This window comes from Aythya fuligula, chromosome 1 (genome assembly GCF_009819795.1).
Source record: "Aythya fuligula isolate bAytFul2 chromosome 1, bAytFul2.pri, whole genome shotgun sequence".
In the NCBI taxonomy this organism is placed as follows: Eukaryota; Metazoa; Chordata; class Aves; order Anseriformes; family Anatidae; genus Aythya; species Aythya fuligula.
Genome location: NC_045559.1, coordinates 114,842,459 through 114,861,567, shown reverse-complemented (window position 1 = coordinate 114,861,567; position 19,109 = coordinate 114,842,459). Strand labels below are relative to the sequence as shown.

General features: G+C 43.6%; 1 protein-coding gene across 1 annotated transcript in view; it reads right to left on the bottom strand.

The window, feature by feature from the left end:
• UMODL1 (uromodulin like 1) overlaps window positions 1–19,109 on the bottom strand; it is a 44,993-nt gene that overhangs the window by 11,335 nt on the left and 14,549 nt on the right. Inside the window, exons 9-15 of the mRNA XM_032180834.1 lie at window positions 17,584–17,803; window positions 13,808–13,945; window positions 12,520–13,254; window positions 9,248–9,360; window positions 4,048–4,261; window positions 2,432–2,569; window positions 233–684 (exon numbers count right to left, since the gene is read on the bottom strand). Of these exons, the coding sequence (XP_032036725.1) occupies window positions 233–684; window positions 2,432–2,569; window positions 4,048–4,261; window positions 9,248–9,360; window positions 12,520–13,254; window positions 13,808–13,945; window positions 17,584–17,803 (2,010 nt within the window). The remainder of the gene's footprint in view (window positions 1–232; window positions 685–2,431; window positions 2,570–4,047; window positions 4,262–9,247; window positions 9,361–12,519; window positions 13,255–13,807; window positions 13,946–17,583; window positions 17,804–19,109) is intronic.

Below are 19,109 nucleotides of genomic sequence, written 5' to 3'. Positions count from 1 at the left end.
GCCCCCATACCCAAACAGAGGGGTAACTTTCCACTTACAGGAAGTTTTCTTTTTCCAAAGACACTGGAAACATGAACTATGTTGCCCAACATTTCAGCAACTAATAGACTGTATTTCTAGCTAAGGAACTGTCCTTGTCCCTCAGCCCCCCCCCTCCCTCCACTCCCCATCCAAGAGAGCAAAAAAAGAAATCTTAAGGACTTCTTTGCATTCCCTGTCTCAGGGGACTTACGGTCTCAATTTCAGTGCCACATTCGCTCCAGCCAGCCTGCAGCACAGCATGAGTGCCATTGCTGATGCTCACGTTGCAGCGAGGCTCCCCTAGGTACAGGGAGGACTCAGGGATGGATTCCTGATCTAAAAATCCCTTCTGGATGGCAAGGACAATCTTCTCAATTTCACAAAACACTCTCACCGCATCTTTAATGGAAATCTCCTGGGCAGGTTTAACAAGGGGGACGGGAGATGCTTGAGAAGGAACATCAGGAGTTGATGCAGGATCTGTGGTGAGAGGAGGCAGCACCACACTGGAGAACTTGGTGTCCTCCATGTGCTCAGTACTAGAGAAGTTTAATGAAGCAAGGAAGGAAGCAGGAGTCGAAGTCTGCAAATACGTTGTAGGTAAAACTGTGCTGGGTATGGGTTTCTTGTCCATCTCTGTTGCCTCCTGGCTGGGAGGAAATGCTGAAGAGTGCCAAAAATAAAGGACTGATGTAATTTACAGGTTCAGATTGATTTCATAAGGTAAAAGCAAACACATATGAGGAAATTCACAGTTTTCTAGTTTCTGTGTTGTTGTTTTTTTTGTTTGGTTTTTGTTTTGTTTTGTCTTGTTTTAACCAGCTCTACCTGCTGTCAAAGCTGTGGCTGTTTCTTTTTTTTTGCTTGGTTGATTGGTTGGCTAGGGCTTTTGTTTGCTTGTTTGCTTCTGGTTTTGTTCTTTAAGAAAGAGCCCATGAGATACATAAGGTATCAGTGAGAAAAGCCTAAGTGCTTTATTTCCTGAGAACTGCAATAATTAATGCATTTGAGTAAAGCTCATACGTACACCTTTTGGATGATCAGTGCTTGCAGAAGATCCACAACTGCAAGTCGCTGAGCAGCGTTCATATATTTTTGCCTAGTATTGTGGGAGACTGCACACTTCAGGCTATGGGATGCAAACAGGAACAGAGCCTGTTAAAAAAAAATGGCCCCGCTTGTAAGAAGTTGGTATTCAGAATATATGACCCTGAATGCTTCGGAGACATCATTTTGGGGGTGACATACATAACAAACCTTATGTAGCAGGCCCATATTGCACACATTCCTGAGAGACACAGCAGGGAGTTGAACAAACGCTCTGGTAGGAATCTTTAATGATTCCAGTAAAAAAGTGAACAGAGGAAATGGTGAAGCAGAGATCAATGTGTATGCCAAACATCCTGCTTCCAGCACAGGCTCTGGGGTTACCATGGCTCTCTGGCAGTAGAAACCACCTAAGTATCTGACTTCGCACCCAGATAATAAACTCAATTTGCAGTGGAACAGGATGTATCTCATTGCATGAAAAAAAAAATAAAATCTCTTAAGCAGTTTTTTATATTTATTTCCCAAGCAATATATATATGTGTATATATGTGTGTATATATATGTGTGTGTATATATATACACACATGTCCTTCTGGAGCTCCCCACCTTTCAGGAATGCCCCAAACTGAAAAGATGCTGATTTGAATGTAAGTTGACAAAAAATTCCGGGTTCTTTTCAAGTTGACTTCCCCAAAAAGTCATTGTCACACTACTAAATGTGTTGGTTAAACAAAACTGAGCAAAGGCTGGAATCAGTTCACAAATCCTTGTGACTTCAGCCAGTATGTTATCACTGCAGTTACAAAAACAAGTACAAATTACGGAAGAAACCTAAAAGAATTTAGACACCTGAAGACTCATTACACGTCAGCTAACAAATGATTCAAGGAAAGACAGAAGAAACTAGATGAATTGACTGTTGCAAAACACTCATCTGTAACACTGTATTAACTTTTTGTCCCTGAGGCAATACAGAGGTCATACTCCGTACCTGCTTTCTATGACCTCTTCTGCTATCTCAGCTATCTCTGCTATCCCCTCTGCTACTGCTAATGGAAGTAATTAACATTCCTGATAATCATATCTACTTTTAATGGCACATATGAGAAAATTGAAATATTATAATTATCTTACAAAGACAGCATTAAATATTAATATAATAACTCTCATGACAGATTATTCAAGTCAGAAATGCTTAAATCCACAGCAAGATTCCTTCCATTAGGATGTAGTTGAATACAACAAACCAAATTAATCCCTCACAAACTTCAAGGCCTTTGGCAAGTGTGACTTTGATCCAATAAAGATAATAATGCTAAGAATTAGGTTAGCCATTAGATAATAATTTAAAAAAAATTGCCTTCACAGTTTCTTCCAGGCCTTTCTGGATGCACATCAGCAAATCCATCATTGCAACTGCACTGGTAAAACCCGAGTGTGTTATAACATGATGCATCTGGGGAGCAGTCATCTTCTTCACTCTTGCATTCATCATAATCTGTTGGGTATATTTAAGGTGGAGAGCATACAAATGAGAATGTGTTGGTTCTGAAACAGGAGCATGATCATATCATCATGATATCATGGTAGAATTGCACTTCTTAGATGTGAAACTCTACTGTAGGTGTCAGGTAGCTGCTGGGTGTAGAAGAGGTGGGATTTTGGAAGCACAGCCTGATTGCACAGACACTGGCATAACCCTCCAGCAGCAGTGCTGCCAGTGCTGCTTAGCAGATGCTCACTGTACCCCAGTAGGTACCCCACTGCAGAGCTCATATCCTTCTAAACTGACCAAGAGCCCAGGGCAACATTTCTAGCACCACCACAACTTGCCTCTCCCATTCTACTATCCTGAGGAGGTGGTTAACAAATGCCCAGCACGAATGAAGCAGTTTGGAAAGCAGGGGGTCTGTGTGACTTGACCAAGTTGCAATCTAATTGAAAGAAAAAATATGTGTTTTTTTTTCCCTTTCTGTTCCTAAGGCCTAATCACTGCTGCTCAGGTATGAGTGTACCACCATCAACGAGATTCAGGAAGCAGCAGTAACCAAGCACCTGCTCTATGGGGACCTATCCCTGAAACAAGCCATCTGTTCTAAAACAGCTTCAAGGGGCAGGCGCTCCACAAAGCATGAAATAACCACAATTTTACTAATTAATATAATATGCAACTTTCCACATTCACAGCTGTAAGGATAACAAGCAGAGAAAATGTACAGAATAGGCCATATACATGCTTTTGTTGTCATTTTGCCTGAGATTTTACTTGACAGGCTATAACAATAATATTTGGACAAACTTATCATGTTGAGGATATAGAATTTGATACTGTTTTCAGAGATGACACATCGATTTGTAGAACAGGATTCAACAGCACTTAGTCAGAAGACTAATTTTTATTGTTACTGACTTAAATCACTTATAAAGAAAATGAGGTTTTACAATAAGCCATTGTGCTGATCTTGGTAAGCTGTGTACTTTCGTCTGAACTGCCAGCCCACAGGTTTCTGAGGGAAACACACACTCCCAGTGCAGGAATTCACATTTTCATTTATTTGTTCTTTGGTTTCTATCTCATGCAAAATTATCAGTGCAAAGAAGGGGGTAATGTGTTTCAAAATAAATTTAAACAGAGCTAGTTATGTCTGTGTACGTGGACCTGTTTCCACTGGTAGATTGTAAGACCCTCAGTTTGTGACCACAGTTTCTAATATCTCCATATCATCTTCTCTATAAAATTATTACCAGCTATAAACAAAAAGACTACTTGGCTTCGGTCCGGTGTACCTCGCTTCTTATTCTATCTTTTGATGTTCTCTGAAAAAGCATATTGGATAGCTAAGCAGAAGTGATAGAGAGAGAATGGTGTCTCAACTGAGTGTTAAACATATGTTTTCACATCAAAAAATACAGAATAATAATAGGTGTTATCATCTTTCTAACAGAAGAACTATTGGGATATAAGCTGCTCCTTACCATTTATGGAGAGACTGCTCTTGTCAACTGTGAAATAGGAGCTGTGTTCAAAAGCATCGCGAAAAGTGGTGATGATGTAGTAGATATCCACATCTTCTGCAATCAGTAAATGGAAACTTACCACTGTGCTCCCATTAGTAATACCAGTTATCAGCACTTTAATCAGACCAGCATCCACCTGCTGAAGGACCTCAAGGGGCAGAGATTTGTGTACCTGGAATAAAAACAAAATGCATGTGAAAATGGGCAGGTAGAAGTAATTACAGTTTTGGCATTGTACAATGCCCAAATGGTAATATTATGCATTACAATTGCACTTCATACTCTGGAGGGAAGCAGGAGAAAAATCACTCTCGTTTATAACATTTCCACTCTACAGCTGCTGAAGGAAATGGTGTATATTTAGCTGTGAGCATTAAACAAGATAAGTGATTAAGATACCTCATCTGCCATTTGGCACAGGTCCTTGCAAAGGCCTCTGAAAACAGAAAGAGAGGGAGGAAACTGCAGGAATCATAGAATCGTTTAGGTTGGAAAAGACCTTCAGGATCATCAAGTCCAACCACCATGTAGCACTACCAAGTCCACCACTAAACCTGTTGAGAAATCAATAAAATTCAGTCTGTACACAGCAGCCTTGCAAATCTCTAGCAGCCTAAGAGAGAAAACACTGCCTTTGTTGAAGCACGCTGGGCCTTAGTCATGGTAGCCCCAGAAGCAGCCTCCCTGACCACAGAGGAGAGCAGGACGGTCGGCTTTCTGCAGGATGGGAAAACATGGCTCTGCTTGAGGCTTTCAGCCTCCTTGCCTCCACTTTGGATGGAGACACGAGAGAGAGAAACAGACTGGAGATGTGTATTCATCCTCTTCCCTTTCCAGTCTTGGAAGCCAGGTACCGCTGGAGGGCAGCTGCCCACAGGAAGATCGCCTCCCACAGGAGGGCGGTCATGGGGCAAGGCTCCCAGGCGCATGCAGGGAGCACACAACAGCTTTGGCATTTCTAACTCTGTTCATTCCCCTCCATCTCCAGGCCCAGCACCAGCCAAAGGAGGAACAGACACAGGCCAGATGGCATCCTCTCGCAGGACCAACACAAGACGAGACAGAAGGCTAATATTAATTCAGCTGTAAACAACATGTTGAGAAAACATTATACGCAGAAAAGCCGACCTGTTTCAGAGAAATCAGGGAAAAAAGTCTACAAGTATTTCCCTTTTCCCCTGGTTGCCCAAACAAGGGGAACAACAGGACTGCATAGGACTCCCCGCACATCCCAAGGGGAGGCAAAGCATGCACACACACACACATACAGAGGTTTGCACTCCCTGTCTGGTCCCAACATCAAGCCACAATGCATGCAGAATGCATACAATCTCATGTACACGGATCCCTGTGTTTTGCAATACCTTTCTCACATGTCTGGGAAGTCTTTTTAGATCCTTCCACATTTACAAATAAAAAGTACAGTGACAGGAAGAGTGAGACAGAGCTTTCAAGCCTGGATGAGGCAGGTAGCACAGGCTGCTGTGAGCTGTTGGCATTACCATCGTGCTTAGAAGCTGCCAGCAGAAGTGCAACAGGAGAGTGTCCATGATAAAGGAGCTGCTCTCAGCAACACAAGGACAAAGCCCCTGCCATCCTCGTCATCCCCTCCTCTTCCATCAAGACACAGGGTTCTGGGATGCATCCCCCTTTCCCTTTCTGCCATTTTACAACCATGTGCTGAAAAGCTGGGGGTCAGGCCTAAGTTTTCATCTTTTCTTAGCTTTTGTCTGAACTTGTGTGGACTTTACATACATGCACCTGTGACATCCTCCTAGCCCTACCCCGATTTCACCAGTATTCCCTTCTCATCTTTCTCCTGAAGATCTCATTTTATTGATCACAGAATCACAGAATCACAGAATTTTCTAGGTTGGAAGAGACCTCAAGGTCATCGAGTCCAACCTCCAACCTAACACTAACAGCCCTCCACTAAACCATATCCCTAAGCTCTACATCTAAACGTCTTTTAAAGACTTCCAGGGATGGTGACTCCACCACTTCCCTGGGCAGCCTGTTCCAGTGCCTCACAAATGTTTCTTTATAACTTAGGTTTGGGATTTTTGGCTGTTTGGGGTGTTTTTTTGTGGTTGTTGTTGATGATGATGTTCATTTTGTTTCTGCCCTTATCCATATTTTTCCTCAGAAGGCAGGACTCAGAGCTTCACAAGTACCACAGGGACATTCATTTGTATTTGTCACCACTAGGTGACACTGCAAAACCCTTTATTCTGAAGGCTGCCCGATTTCACTACAGGTACCACACCCTAGGCCGTCAAAATAATGGTTGATGAAGTAAGGCTAGAAAAGACAGGAAAAAAAAGACTGAACTTTTCAGAGAGAACTCAATAAACACTTAATACCCTTGATTATGAGATTTTCTTGCTAGAAAAATAAAATATCTTGTGATCCATAGTTGCATCTGCCTTTTCTGTAGCACACAGAGGAAACGCTGGCAATGCCAAACCAGAAGAAATAGGTATGCCAGAAGAAGAGCCACGAGAGAGGGACGTGAGCAGAACTAACACCAGCACCGGGGGAAGGGAATGCCTCTTGGTAAAAGAAACAAGAGGCAGATTAAGTATGAGTTAAGGGTGAGACGGAGCCCACACTAAAACCAATGTGCAAGCCTGCACAGCCAGCAGAGCCAGGAATGTGCTGGCATTATGAAAGCTGAAAATAAGTGAATAAAAGATACATCAGTATGAACAGAACAATAAGATACCCTGCATGAACCATGGTGTTTCACGCACAGAGCTCACCCCCCTGTCCATGCTTTGGCTGCACCTTCAGAAAGAAGGTATCGGAGCACAAGTCTGCCCAGATGCTACCTGCAGCAGCTTTAAGGACCTCCCAAATTGGGAATAAGCTCAAATTAACAGAGGGCATGAAATTTCACTGGAATAGTGAAGCTGCCTTAATCGCTTTATCAATGCTCATCACACATTCAGATAGCTTTCATTGCAATTATTTTAAGTGCATTAAGCTGCATCAGCTGAAGGCGACATCAGTTCCAACAGAGGGGTCACCTTGATAAGGCACTATCAGTTATTAGTTTTACACTTTCTGTCCGTCAGTATTTAAGACACCAGAATTCAAATCCATCTTTGGCACTCCGGAATTTAATGCACAACAACGAACACATTCTCAAGTCAGACCTTTTGTTTTCCTGCCTTGTCTTCTTGAGGACAACCCCTAGTTCTTATGATGTTCCTTTTGGCTCTTGCAGAAGAGAGGCTGAGAAAAACCCAGGAGGAATAAAACACTTTCTTACCCTTAGCTACATTGTTCTTCAGTTGCAGTGGAAGAAGGATGGTGAAGCTAATGTGGACAATGACAGTGCAGGTTGCCACATCAAGTTTTCACTTCGTTGTCATCTACACATTATTTAAGGAACAGTATTTCTATTTGCTGTGCTGCCAATTTAACCACGTGGCACTTAAGTGCTGGGACAGCTCTACGCTAAAGAACATTATACGCATTAGGATTTATAAATTCTCTCAATTGTAGATGGTGACTCCAAAGAGGTTTAAGAAATCTTTGCAAATCATTGGCAAAATTTATTTAACTGGAACTTGATAGTGCTTTTAAAACCCATGAAACTTTCCCTATCCACTTTAAATGATCAATTTCTGGCCCTTATAACCTGGAAAGGAAACATGCAGACCTTTTTTTTTTTTTCCTAAACTTCCTTTTCTTTGGTGTCTGGAAACACGTTGTTTGTAATAAAATACTTATGGCATGTTTTGCTGTAGTTGATACCGCTATATATGCATTGTCTCAGAGGTAGATGGAATGAGCATTCACACACCTTGCTTGTGGCTGGTCCACAAAACTGGAGTGCTGGAAAAAGGTGTGGGTGCCTTATAAACACTGGTGGCTGTTTTCTGCCTGGAACTTTGAGAGGTGGGTAAAAGTGACACAATGCTTACTTTTGTTTCTTTATGTAATCATTTCACAGATTTTCCAAACATATTTGTATCCATGGTTTTCTGGATTTATTATTTAACTGAATACCCCTCAAAGAAAATATATGATTTTAAGCCCATTTTAATAATGTGCTATCCCAAAATAGCCTTGGGCAGTGAGTGATGCTGAACGAAAGTGAGGTCAGAGGAGAATCACTCCCTCTTCACTTTGCTAATCACGTCCCTTTCATTCTGTGGCTGGTTTTCTGATGTGACAACTTGGGGCCAAAACCACGCAGAGAAAGCTGTGCTGCTGTAACACATCCAGAAAGGTGCAAATAAGTAATAACCAGTGGGAAATCTATATGATATCCAAGAAAACATCATGCACAGCTAAACAGACCGCACATTTCCCTCCTTACAGTTTTCATGCTGGCCTGAACTCTGCCAAAAGTGTTACCAGTGCCTCCCCCTGCAGACAGCTGTTTTGGTGACAGGCTGTGACTCTGTACACAGTGAGAGTCTGGGGAGGCTTCAGCAGCGTTTGAAAAGGCAGACAATTGTCAGCGATGGATTTATCTTCACTGTTATCAAGGCCTCTAAAAACACAGACAGAGAAGGCAATAAAACAGCCCAGCACAACCAGCAGTTTTCCAAGCAGAGTTGTTTGAGTAAACACCAGCAGGAACACACTTCTGATAACTTTAGCAAGAAATGAGGAAGAGAGATACTGTCAGAGGCAATGCCTCAGCGTTAAGCTAAAGGAGCAGCTGACATGGCCATGTGCTTTGATGTCCTGTGCTCTAATTAGAGGTGAGGGCAGAGGTGACTTAGCAAGAAGCCACTCCCTTTCCAGAAACGGGGCTACATGGAAGGATGATTGTAAGGAATGTCAGCCTTAACGTGCTGTGACAAAAGGTAATCATAATCACACAGCTCATTAATAAGCTGTTGTGCAGGACAAGGATAGCACAGCACTTTTTGCAAATATCCATTAACTTTTCAACATAACCCCGGAGGGAGGAAATAAATAAGCCAGTATAACCAGATACAGTCAGCAGGGGAAATGGAGGCTCCAGAGAATCCCCAAAGCCTGGTCTCAGTCTAAAACACTGCTGCAGTCTCAGTCGGGACTCAGACCTCCAAGGTACATCAAGGGATGCACATGTGGCATAAACCCTTCATGGGAAACAGGTCAGACATGATTTCATCGAGACCAGTAGCAGGTCACATCCTTCTCAGCCACTTACTTCATCGACAAAGAGCTGTGCAAAGTTTTGATATTCCTCACTGCTTGCATTGCTAAAGCCCGGAGAGTATTTCACATTTGTTATCCGCACCATCCCATTAAGTTTCTGGACAGCTGTGAAGTAAGAAAAAGACAATTTAAATACATGCTCCATGGGTGGTAGCTCATGGACAAGTGTGTGACAGTCATGGGCATGCGTGGCCATATGGGGTGTGCATAACAGCAGAAGGCAAGCCCTCTAAAATGTAGTCAGGAGATCAACTGCCTAAACACGGGTGTCCAGCTCCTGGCCTTACACTCTCTGGCCTTTGGATGCTTCTCAAAAAGGACACAGATGTCCTGTGAGACTTTTATCTGCCAGCTCTCTCTTGGATGCTCTGGGGCTTCTGAAATGCTGCTGTATGGCAATGTTCAGGCACACAAAGTGCTCTCCTAACCTCAGCTCCTTTCCCAGCTCCCTCTACACACAACGGGGAGGCACCAGCCCCTCCACAGGGCAAATCTTTCCACAGTCCTCCCTCCGTCCTCACAGGAAGGCTGGACAGCTGCCTGGGATCAGGCATCACCATTTCAGACAGCTAGTGTAAGAAGAGATGGATCCCAACAGAGTGTACACCTCCTCCCTGAAGGTGTATAAGCTGAACAACATTAAGGCAGTCTCAAATGTTTTCAGTCATTTCTTGATATTGCTGATTGTGGCATTGTTACCACAGACACTGAAGGTGATCACAAGCAGAAGAGAAAGGGCTTCTAAAGGCATGATTCATACCCCTAGCACCATTTATGGGCTAGCCAGACAAGCTGACTGATATCACGCAGTCCTGTGACCACTGCCAGCTGTCTTCATGCTGCCTTCCACCTACCAACAGATCATCACCCCTAGCATTAAGATCTAACACATCAGTGTCTTTTATGACTACAGGATAATCTTCATCAAGGTCTCCAAGAGCACTACCACCTAGATAAGGATTCCGTTTAAAATTGTTTCTGAATCAAGTTACCAGTTTTTACTTTCTGGTGCACCAGCTTGCTTTCCTCCATGAATATTTCTGTCCTGATTTCAACAGTAGATAAGACACCAAGTTCCAGCCCTGACACTGTCACACTCCTACACTGAGTTTTACTCTCCCATATTAGCTGCTTTTACTGAAGCAACAAGAATGGAAAAGCAGGGCCCCGTGTAGACTGTATGGATCCCGCTACATCAAAGCAGGTACTAGCCGTACTGGAGACTGCATTGAGCAGGGACAGCTGCTAGCAGAAAAGAAATAGTCATCAAGCAAAGCTTTGCAGGGGAGAGGTGGAAGTCATGCCTGCTTGAAGCAAGCAACAGCAGGCTACCTTTATCCCAACATACTTCTGATCCCAAAGGAGCCCTCACCATCACCAGTAAGATCAACGGATTTGGGCTTGCTTTCTGCTGTGGCTTGTCCAGCCAAGTAAGAACAGGTATTTAGGAGATAAACCACATTAAGGTATCTGGTGGAGAGAGGGGAAAATGTTCTGAGCAATTTTCAAATGAAAAAAATAAAAACCAGCATTTAAAAGAGGTGACAGACTAAGGGTTGGCTGTTGACCTTCCAGGTCAGAGATGTTGCCACAAGGAGGAGCTCTGTATTAAACTTCTCCATAAATGGGGTTTTGCCCTCTGAATTTCCTGCCTTGTCCTAGTGAGACAAGGCTCTTTATCTTGTTCCCCAGGCATCACCCCTTCACAGGCTTCTTTCCCTGCGAAAGCTGGACAACATGACTTGGCTGAACTTTTAATTCATCAGGAAAATAAAACGGGTTTGTATAAACTGAACTTGTTTGTGTGGAGTTCTTCAATTTGTTTTCCAGATGGAAGAAAATGACCCTTGTTTTTTGTCAGTTAAAATGAGCTATTTTCATGTTTTCAAAAAAAAAAATGGGGGGGGGGGGGGGGGGGGGGGCAACGACGACGACATTTTTTTGTTTTAATTAAGGGAAGAAAAAGAAAAGAAAAGAAAAAAATATTTTTTTTTTATTGTCCCCTACTTTGAAAGGGGTGGGGAGAACAGAAAGTAAAGATGTAAATGGAGTTTTTCAGTTCAGGCCTATATGTTGTTCAGTTCTTTTCCCCATTTAGCCAGCAAGCTCCCAAACTGGTTATTTACCTGGCTCTGTTCCTTGGTCTTACCAATGCCAGGCAGAGCAAAAGATACAACATGAAGGAGACAGAAAACAAAAGCAGAAAAGTAGCATTGGCATGGCTGCCCAGACACAGCAGGACCGGGGAAGTGGACGCCATGGCACTGGTTATCAGGACTGGTGGTGCACTGGTGCCACAGGAAGGGCTGGAGAAGCAGCAGAGCTGCCCTTGGACGACCAAAAAAAAGAGTTTCCAAGGAGAAATGAATGTGGGTGAACCAGAAGTGGGGCTGAGTGAATGGAGACCCCCAGGAACATGAGAACATAGGGTGAGGGAAGAGAAAAGAGCAGAGGAGTGTGGTTTGGGATCAGAGAGATGTGAAAGGCATGAGAGAAAGTACAAGGACAAGCTGAAACAAAACTGAAATAGGTATCACAAACTTACACACTAAAGAAAAAATACCTTTAGTGATGGGCAGGCACAGCAGCATTCCTATCCCAAACAAAACCATAATTTAAAGGCCAAATCTGACTCTAACCTTGAAATATGATTCAGAAAAATCCCCTAATGAGCTGCAGTACATCTGCCCAAACCCAAATAGATGAAGCCCTCGCTGCCAGCCCAGTTACTCTCAAGTAGAGCTCTTGTAAAAGTGGTTCATGGGTTTCCACACAGCTCTTGCCCTCTGGGAGATTTGTGGGGCTTTGCCATGGATTCATGCTCCACGGAGGGGAACAGGCAGGCAGGTCGTCTGCCCTCACGGGCCTCTGAGATAACTCTGTGGGCTGCTGCTGCAGTAGCCTGGTGCCAGAGTACTCAGGAGAAACTGAGATGTGTGGCAGCAGGACAAGCAGCATATGTTTTGATGAGCCACACACAGCATGCTGTATGATTTGCTCTGTCTGCTTCAGGAAGAAGAAATGTGATGTCGATAAAGCTAACTGTCAAATTATCAGAAAGTGAAATTATTTTGACATGCCAATTTAGAAATAAAAGTCCCAATTCCTGCAAGAAAATAATTTTGGCATATACGAACTGATTTCAGACACTTTCAACCCAGACCACTGAGGACAACTGCTCATCTTTTGGGACTCTGAGTGAGGTTTGTGTTTCCCACATAGGTGCATTGCCACGTGTGCATGCCCTGCTGGATGCATACTCACTGCGGTCCACAGCTGAGCTTGGCGTTGAGCTGGAAGCTGAAGAGAAGCCTGGCAAAGCTGGCAAGCCCAGAGTTGTGGTATATTTCTCAGACCAAGAGATGTTCTCTCCTCCTGTCTCTGTGTATGTGTCAAGAGTGGCGTTGAGGGTGGAAGCTCCAGCATCCCCTGTGGCCGGTGGAGCTGTGCTGGGGCCACCTTGAGAGTAGACTTGAGGCCCTCCAGAAGCTGCATGACTTCTAGTGGCACTAGAGACTGTCTGACTTGATAACATGGACAATGGTGATCTGCTTTGCTCTTGAACTGCTGTGTCCGTGGGTGTATTTGTGAGAGCAGCCTCTTGCTGCGATGCATCAGGGGAAGCCTCTGCCACCGAGCTTTGCTGTGATGGACTTAGGGCGGTCTGCTGCTCTGCTGTCACGGCCGGTTCCTCACTGGCTGCCATCTCCCTGGCCACGGGGCTGCTGTAGCTGCTGAAATCCATGTGTGGTTCTGTGTGTGGTGCCAGGCTTTTTTTCCTAGGAGCTGGAGGAGTACTGGTGGGAGAATCGTGATGAGGTGCTTGCTTCTCACCCAGGGGCAGCACTGCAGGCAGTTGTATGGTGGTGCTCATCTCAGAGCCTACCATCTCGGTGGCAGAGGGGGAAGCAGAGGTTGCAGGGTTTACTTCAGGAGCAAACTCTGTGCTGTCTGCTACTTCGAGAGCTGTCGTGTCAGTGAGAGGGTTCACGATCTCACCTGCAACACAACAGGCACACTTGCAGTGGAATATGAAACGGGACAAGGAGACACCAGGGCATGCCAGGTCTGGCCTGAAAATTGGGCTGAGACCACACAGACATGTGCAACAGCATTACAGAAACAGGTCTCGGATATTTCATTAAGGCATTGTAGCATGTGTGATTTTTATGGTAGTGAATCTGGTTTGTGCCTACACAAAGAAGCAGATTTGGTTCCTGGGTCTCCTCTTCTGGATGGCAGGCATGGATCATTACAGTGGAAAAAATTAGGCACACAGATACCAAAAAAGGAAAAAGTATGCCTCGTGTCTCTCTGCAATCAGTCTTCAGGCTATCAAGGGAGTGCTCAGAGAGATTGTATACAAAGACATATATAAGGTTCATCTTTGTGTTCAGAGAGGTTCTCTTTAGCTAGGGACAATATAGATGCAAAGGTGCATCTATATACACTTTGTGTGCTATATAAATATTTGCAAAAAAACAGGTAGAAAAACTTGACTTATTCAAACTTTTAATGGCAAAGGGAAACTACATGCCAGTCTTTTGCTCACCTTCACAGTTTCTTCCAGGTCGGGATGGATTGGTGTCCACAGGTGTCTTGCACCTGCACAGGTACGAGCCCATCACGTTGATGCAATCTGCAAACATGGAGCAGTCATTCTCGGCGTGGGAAGCGCATTCATCCCAGTCTGTAAGAGCAAAACCAGACCAGTCAGACAGCCCTCCAACTGGCTGCACTAAGCTAGAAATGTTCACAAATCAGTCCTTTCTTCAGCATTTGAATTTAAGAATGTGGTCTGCCTTTTTCACCATTTGCCTGACAGACAAGCTCTGAGAGTTGCAGAATGCTATCTGTGTTGTTGTGCTGTCACATAAAAGTTAACATTTGTTCTTGCACTCTTAAACATATTTTCTCAAAGTACACATTATTTTTTCAGTTCTTTTTAAGATTTTTTTTTTTTAGAATTCAAAACATTTAAAGCAAAAAAAAAAATACTGTAGGTTTGTACTACAGCTATATCATAAGCATATAGTTCTGCATACAGTACCTCCAGATCCATCAGATAATGAATAGTTCTGTTACCACTAGCTACCACTAGCTAGAATACTAAATAGAGTCTGAATCCAAATTGTTTTCTGCTTCAGATAAAAGGTAAATGAAAATGAAAACAATTCCCACAAAAAAAGCACACTTCAAGAGGAAATGCTAGGGGCAAAAACTCTTTTAATAAACCATTTATTTTCACAGGCAACACTACACAACTGTGACCCTCTTTCTGATAGTCTCAGAAAAAAAGGTCCTTGTTCATCAAGGCATGAATATTCTGTAAAGGTGTTCCTTAAATTTAATTTCAGCCACTCTGAATAAGTTAGAGATGCTCCTTCCATGGAGTTATGTACCAGTTTTATGGCTGAGTATCTTCACTCTTGAAGGATTTTGTTCTGGAGTCTTATACTACCATTTGCACCCTGCTCCAGCAGACAGGCAAAGTACGAGTTAACGCTTTGCACATGAATAATCTCAGTGAATTCCCTGTGACCTCTCCCTGTGTGCACTCACTTGTGCACATACATGCATTCACTGCCTCAGGGCAGAAAGTGAGGGAGAGCAGAAAACTAGACTGAGCACTGTGTCTTGGGTCAAATAATTTTGATCAGAGGCTAGAAAATTGTTTTGAACAATGTGTTGTCATAAGTGCTTCTTCTGCAAACATGCAGAGATTAGTCACTGTGATTATTACTCAGAAACAAAGGAAAGTCCCTGTCTAGAAACAGAAAGCACAGAGCATGTGTACATGCACATATGTGTGCATCTTCTTGCTTGCACACAGGCTTCCCCAGCCTCAATTCAGTTCTTTTTCCTTTCTTCCCCATTAGATAATTGTTGCCATTAGATAATTCCTTGTGCCTATGGCCAGCATCTCTCTGTTAATCTACAGCTTAAGCCACTTGGAGGAAATACAGGAGCATGCAGGACTGACTAAAGCACCAGCAATGAAAGTGCTCTCCCTGATGACTTATTATGCTGTGAGGTAAATGTGGCTCTTGATAGCTTCAAACACCACCCAAGAGACGCTCCAGTGCTAATTGCCAAGTAACTTACATTCTCTGGCTCCACAGGGCTCTGGGGGTTTCCTTTCCCATTACTTAGCACGACTTTTTAAGCAGCCCATCTCTGATAGCCACATTCAGCTACACATCAGGTCAAAACACTGATCTTGTCTCCTCAGTGCTCCATGGCAATAGTATGTGCACTCTCTGGTCTCCCCCTTTTGGCTAGTACCTTCCCCACAAATACCTCAACCAACAGTCCTACTACAAGCATTATTAAAGAAAGGAAAAGGAAAGGAAAAGAAAAGGAAAAGGAAAGGAAAAGGAAAAGGAAAAGGAAAAGGAAAAGGAAAGGAAAAGGAAAGGAAAACACCACTATGTTTGCTCTGATTACACATTGTACCTTTAGGGGGTACATGCAATGGGTAAAAATCCATGAAACTCCTTGCCAAATGATGTTGCAGATGTGAAATGTTCGTGTGACTTCACAGGGAACCCAAAATTTAAAATTCAGCTCAAAAGCTCATGGAGGAGAAACCCATAGAAAACTCTTTGGATTCGGGGAATCCTGGAGCTGAAAACAGTTGGGTGGCTAATAGAGTATTAGAAAGGGATGCTGCCTATACTTGCCATATTCTTGCATGATATTATGCAATATGGGCCTGACTCCATGCAAGTCCCCTTTTCCTTCCTTACCATGCCTCACAAAACAGACCGTTTAGCACCTCTATTAATCATGGCAGAAAGATTACTAATTATATGAGACTACAAAGAGAGATGCCATTGCTCCACTCCCTGCAGTTCTGCTATCCCTCCTGGCTTCTCATCTTTGCAGTTCCAGAGCTGAACTCTCTCCTCTGCCATAGTCACGAAACCAAGCACGTTGCCTTTTGGTGGCCACTGAGGATCCAGGTGGCATCACTCCACAGGTGCAAGAAGAGCCATGTGGTCTTACTTCCAAAGGGCCCATCCCAGGGCACTCAGGGGTGAGGAAGCAATAGAGCCTATTATAAAAATCCTTTCCTAAGTCTCCCTCCTTGGAGATCTTAAAAGCCACCTAGACGTGGTCCTGGGTAGCCTGCTCTGGGTGGCCCTGTTGAGCAGGAGGATTGGACCACATGGCCTCCAGAGGTCCCTTCCCACCTCAACCACTCTGTGATTCGGTATTTCCTCCATGCGCTGCACTCCTTGGCCTGATTTTCCACATCTGACTTTAAGAAACTCATGTCAAACAAATGCCTCTCTGTGCAGAACTAGGAAATAGATCACTTTGCTCTAGCCCTAAGGAGGAGTGGGGGAGTTGGCTGCTCTCCTGGATAAGAGTGCTGCTACTGGAAGCCATCTGGCTTTTGTGCAACTAAAAAAAAAAAAAAACAGCACACATCTATCTCCTTCTTCCCCACTCCTTCAGCCACAGGACACAGCCCCTGTGCAGCCAGGAGAATATCAATAATGTTTGTAAATGATTTTGGCACATGCCTGCATCTTGCAATTCAGTTCCTGTTCGCACTGTGATGTTTGCAGGCTTCAGGTGCAGTTTGTCTCTTCTGTTTTTTCCTGTCCTCCCTAACCTCTGCATGCTCTGCAGCTCCAAAGGGAGCTTTCCCTAATTGCAGCAAATAAGCTTTTAAGGGCTCAGTACATGGAGAGAGAAGAATAGCCCATTTTGTTGACTTTGGCAACCCTTTGAGCTCTGGCTGGCTCTGCCAGCTGGGAAACCTGAAGCCAGAACTTAGCCCTTTGAAGATAAAAATGGTGATTACTGAAGATCAAACAAAGGCCTAGTTTAACATAAATTCCGTACGTGTTTCTTCAGTCCTATTCACTGAGAGGACATTTGGGAATTTCTCCTACCCAATTTCCTAAACCCTGGCCCAAGTACAACTCCACAGCCTTGAAGCATGAAACCATTTAGAGGGCATGAGTATCTAAGGGCTACAAATACCCCAAAGTAATCCTGCCCTCAGATCAGTGTGAGAGAGATATTTCAAACTTTCCACAGTTCACAAAGGAGAGAGAGAAAGGAAAATTAATGTGGAAATTAAAGGCTCCTCTCCTCATTAAACACCATGGAGGGAAGTGGTGCCTGCAGCTACCTGGGGACAACCAGTGCTCCATCTTCTTTGTGGCTTTCCCTCCAACAAACCATCTAAACTCCACATACTTTCTCTTCCTATGAAGTACTTTTCAGGAAGAATGCTCATGATACTGTGCATGATCAAAATATCAACACTGTTCTGTTGTCAAAAATAAATAAAAATAAAATTTAAATTACCTTCTATTGCAGAGTTCTGCTGATCCACCAAAAGTACAGAGCCATTGTACAGGTAAGAAAGCATCGGGGCAAAGGTGGAGGCATCAACTGGAAACCCAGGATCCTGCACAACAATTCTGAGCCTCACAATGATGCTCCCAGCTCGCAGGGATTCGGTCTGCACTTTCAGTTTCCCAGCCTCATATAAAGCAGTAATGTTGGGTGGAAATGAATTCACAATCTGAGTAGAGTTAGAGAAGCAGTGACAATCAGATACCCAGCAGCCACAGGTGATTTTTAAAACCACGGTGGTACTGTTTTTAAAGGTTTATATACATGCAACATCAGTAGGAAATGTGGTAAAAAGACAGAAAAGTTTCAAAGTATTTTGGAGATTATTTACACACACAGAAGTGTGAGTCTTCTTGGTGAAAAAAAAAAAAATGTACTTGACACAGCCCACCTTCAAGGAAGAATCACAATTACACCATGGTTGATAACCAATCTAGTAAGTAGGCATATGAATTGAACAAATGGTGTTACTCTAAGCATTAATATTGATGTCAGTTTATGAGCTGGGAAGAGGTTAGTGGTTTTGCCTCACGTCCCTAGAAGACATCTCTGTTTTTGAGCCTTTTGTTCGTGCCTCCAGCTCCAAACATGCCTTTGAGCATTCAGAACAGCACCATAGATCAGCTCATCTTTGCTCCCATTCAGGCAGTTTGCTCCAAAAATTCCTAAGTACAAGCAGTTAAACTGACCTAAGTTCAGATCTGGGTGAGGAGGCAAGAAAAAGAGCAGAGAGGAAGTGAGAAGGGGATGCTGTGCTCCCAGTGGGGCAGAAGCAACACAGATGGGCATCACTCCTTTTCCTTCCCAACTTCATGATGTCAGTTAGGTCTGTGTCAGCCTCAGAGGAGATTCACTGATAAAAATCCTCCTGCACAGCAAAAGCAAGCAATTTGCAACTATGGAAAATAAAACCACGTCAGGAGGTTTGACTTGCAATTTCTCATGAGTAAACGCCTCTTCTGGACTGCCTTTGAAAACACAGTTCCAATGTTGGTGCAGTGTTTATTTATTTATTTTCCCCTCAGATTTATATTGACAAATGTTTATGAGTGCCCTTTTGTTTTGGGAAAGTCTAGTTTTGGATCAAGATCTGAATTCCTCTGTCTGGGCCCTGTGCTATACAGCAAATCTGTAAGAGACTGCCACATCTGAAATGTCCTGCCTGTTTGGGAAGCTGAGAGCTGGAAGCAGAGTTCATGACTCAAGTTTTGTTGATGGCTGATTACACCTGAGCATTGACAGTGGCTGCACGTGGGCATGCAATGAATGGGGCTGGAGAAGAAAGCCTGGCCCCACCGCTTTGCTTAAAGAAAAAAGAGCTCTGTGAGCAGCCAAACACTTAGGGAGAGGACAGCACTGAAATGAACGCCAGCAATGTCATTTCAATAATCCATTAAAGAGCCTCAAGTCAATTTAGTGTGTGCTTACTGCCAAAGTAAAGATCCAAGGAAAGGAGTCCCTGTTGCATGCCTGGA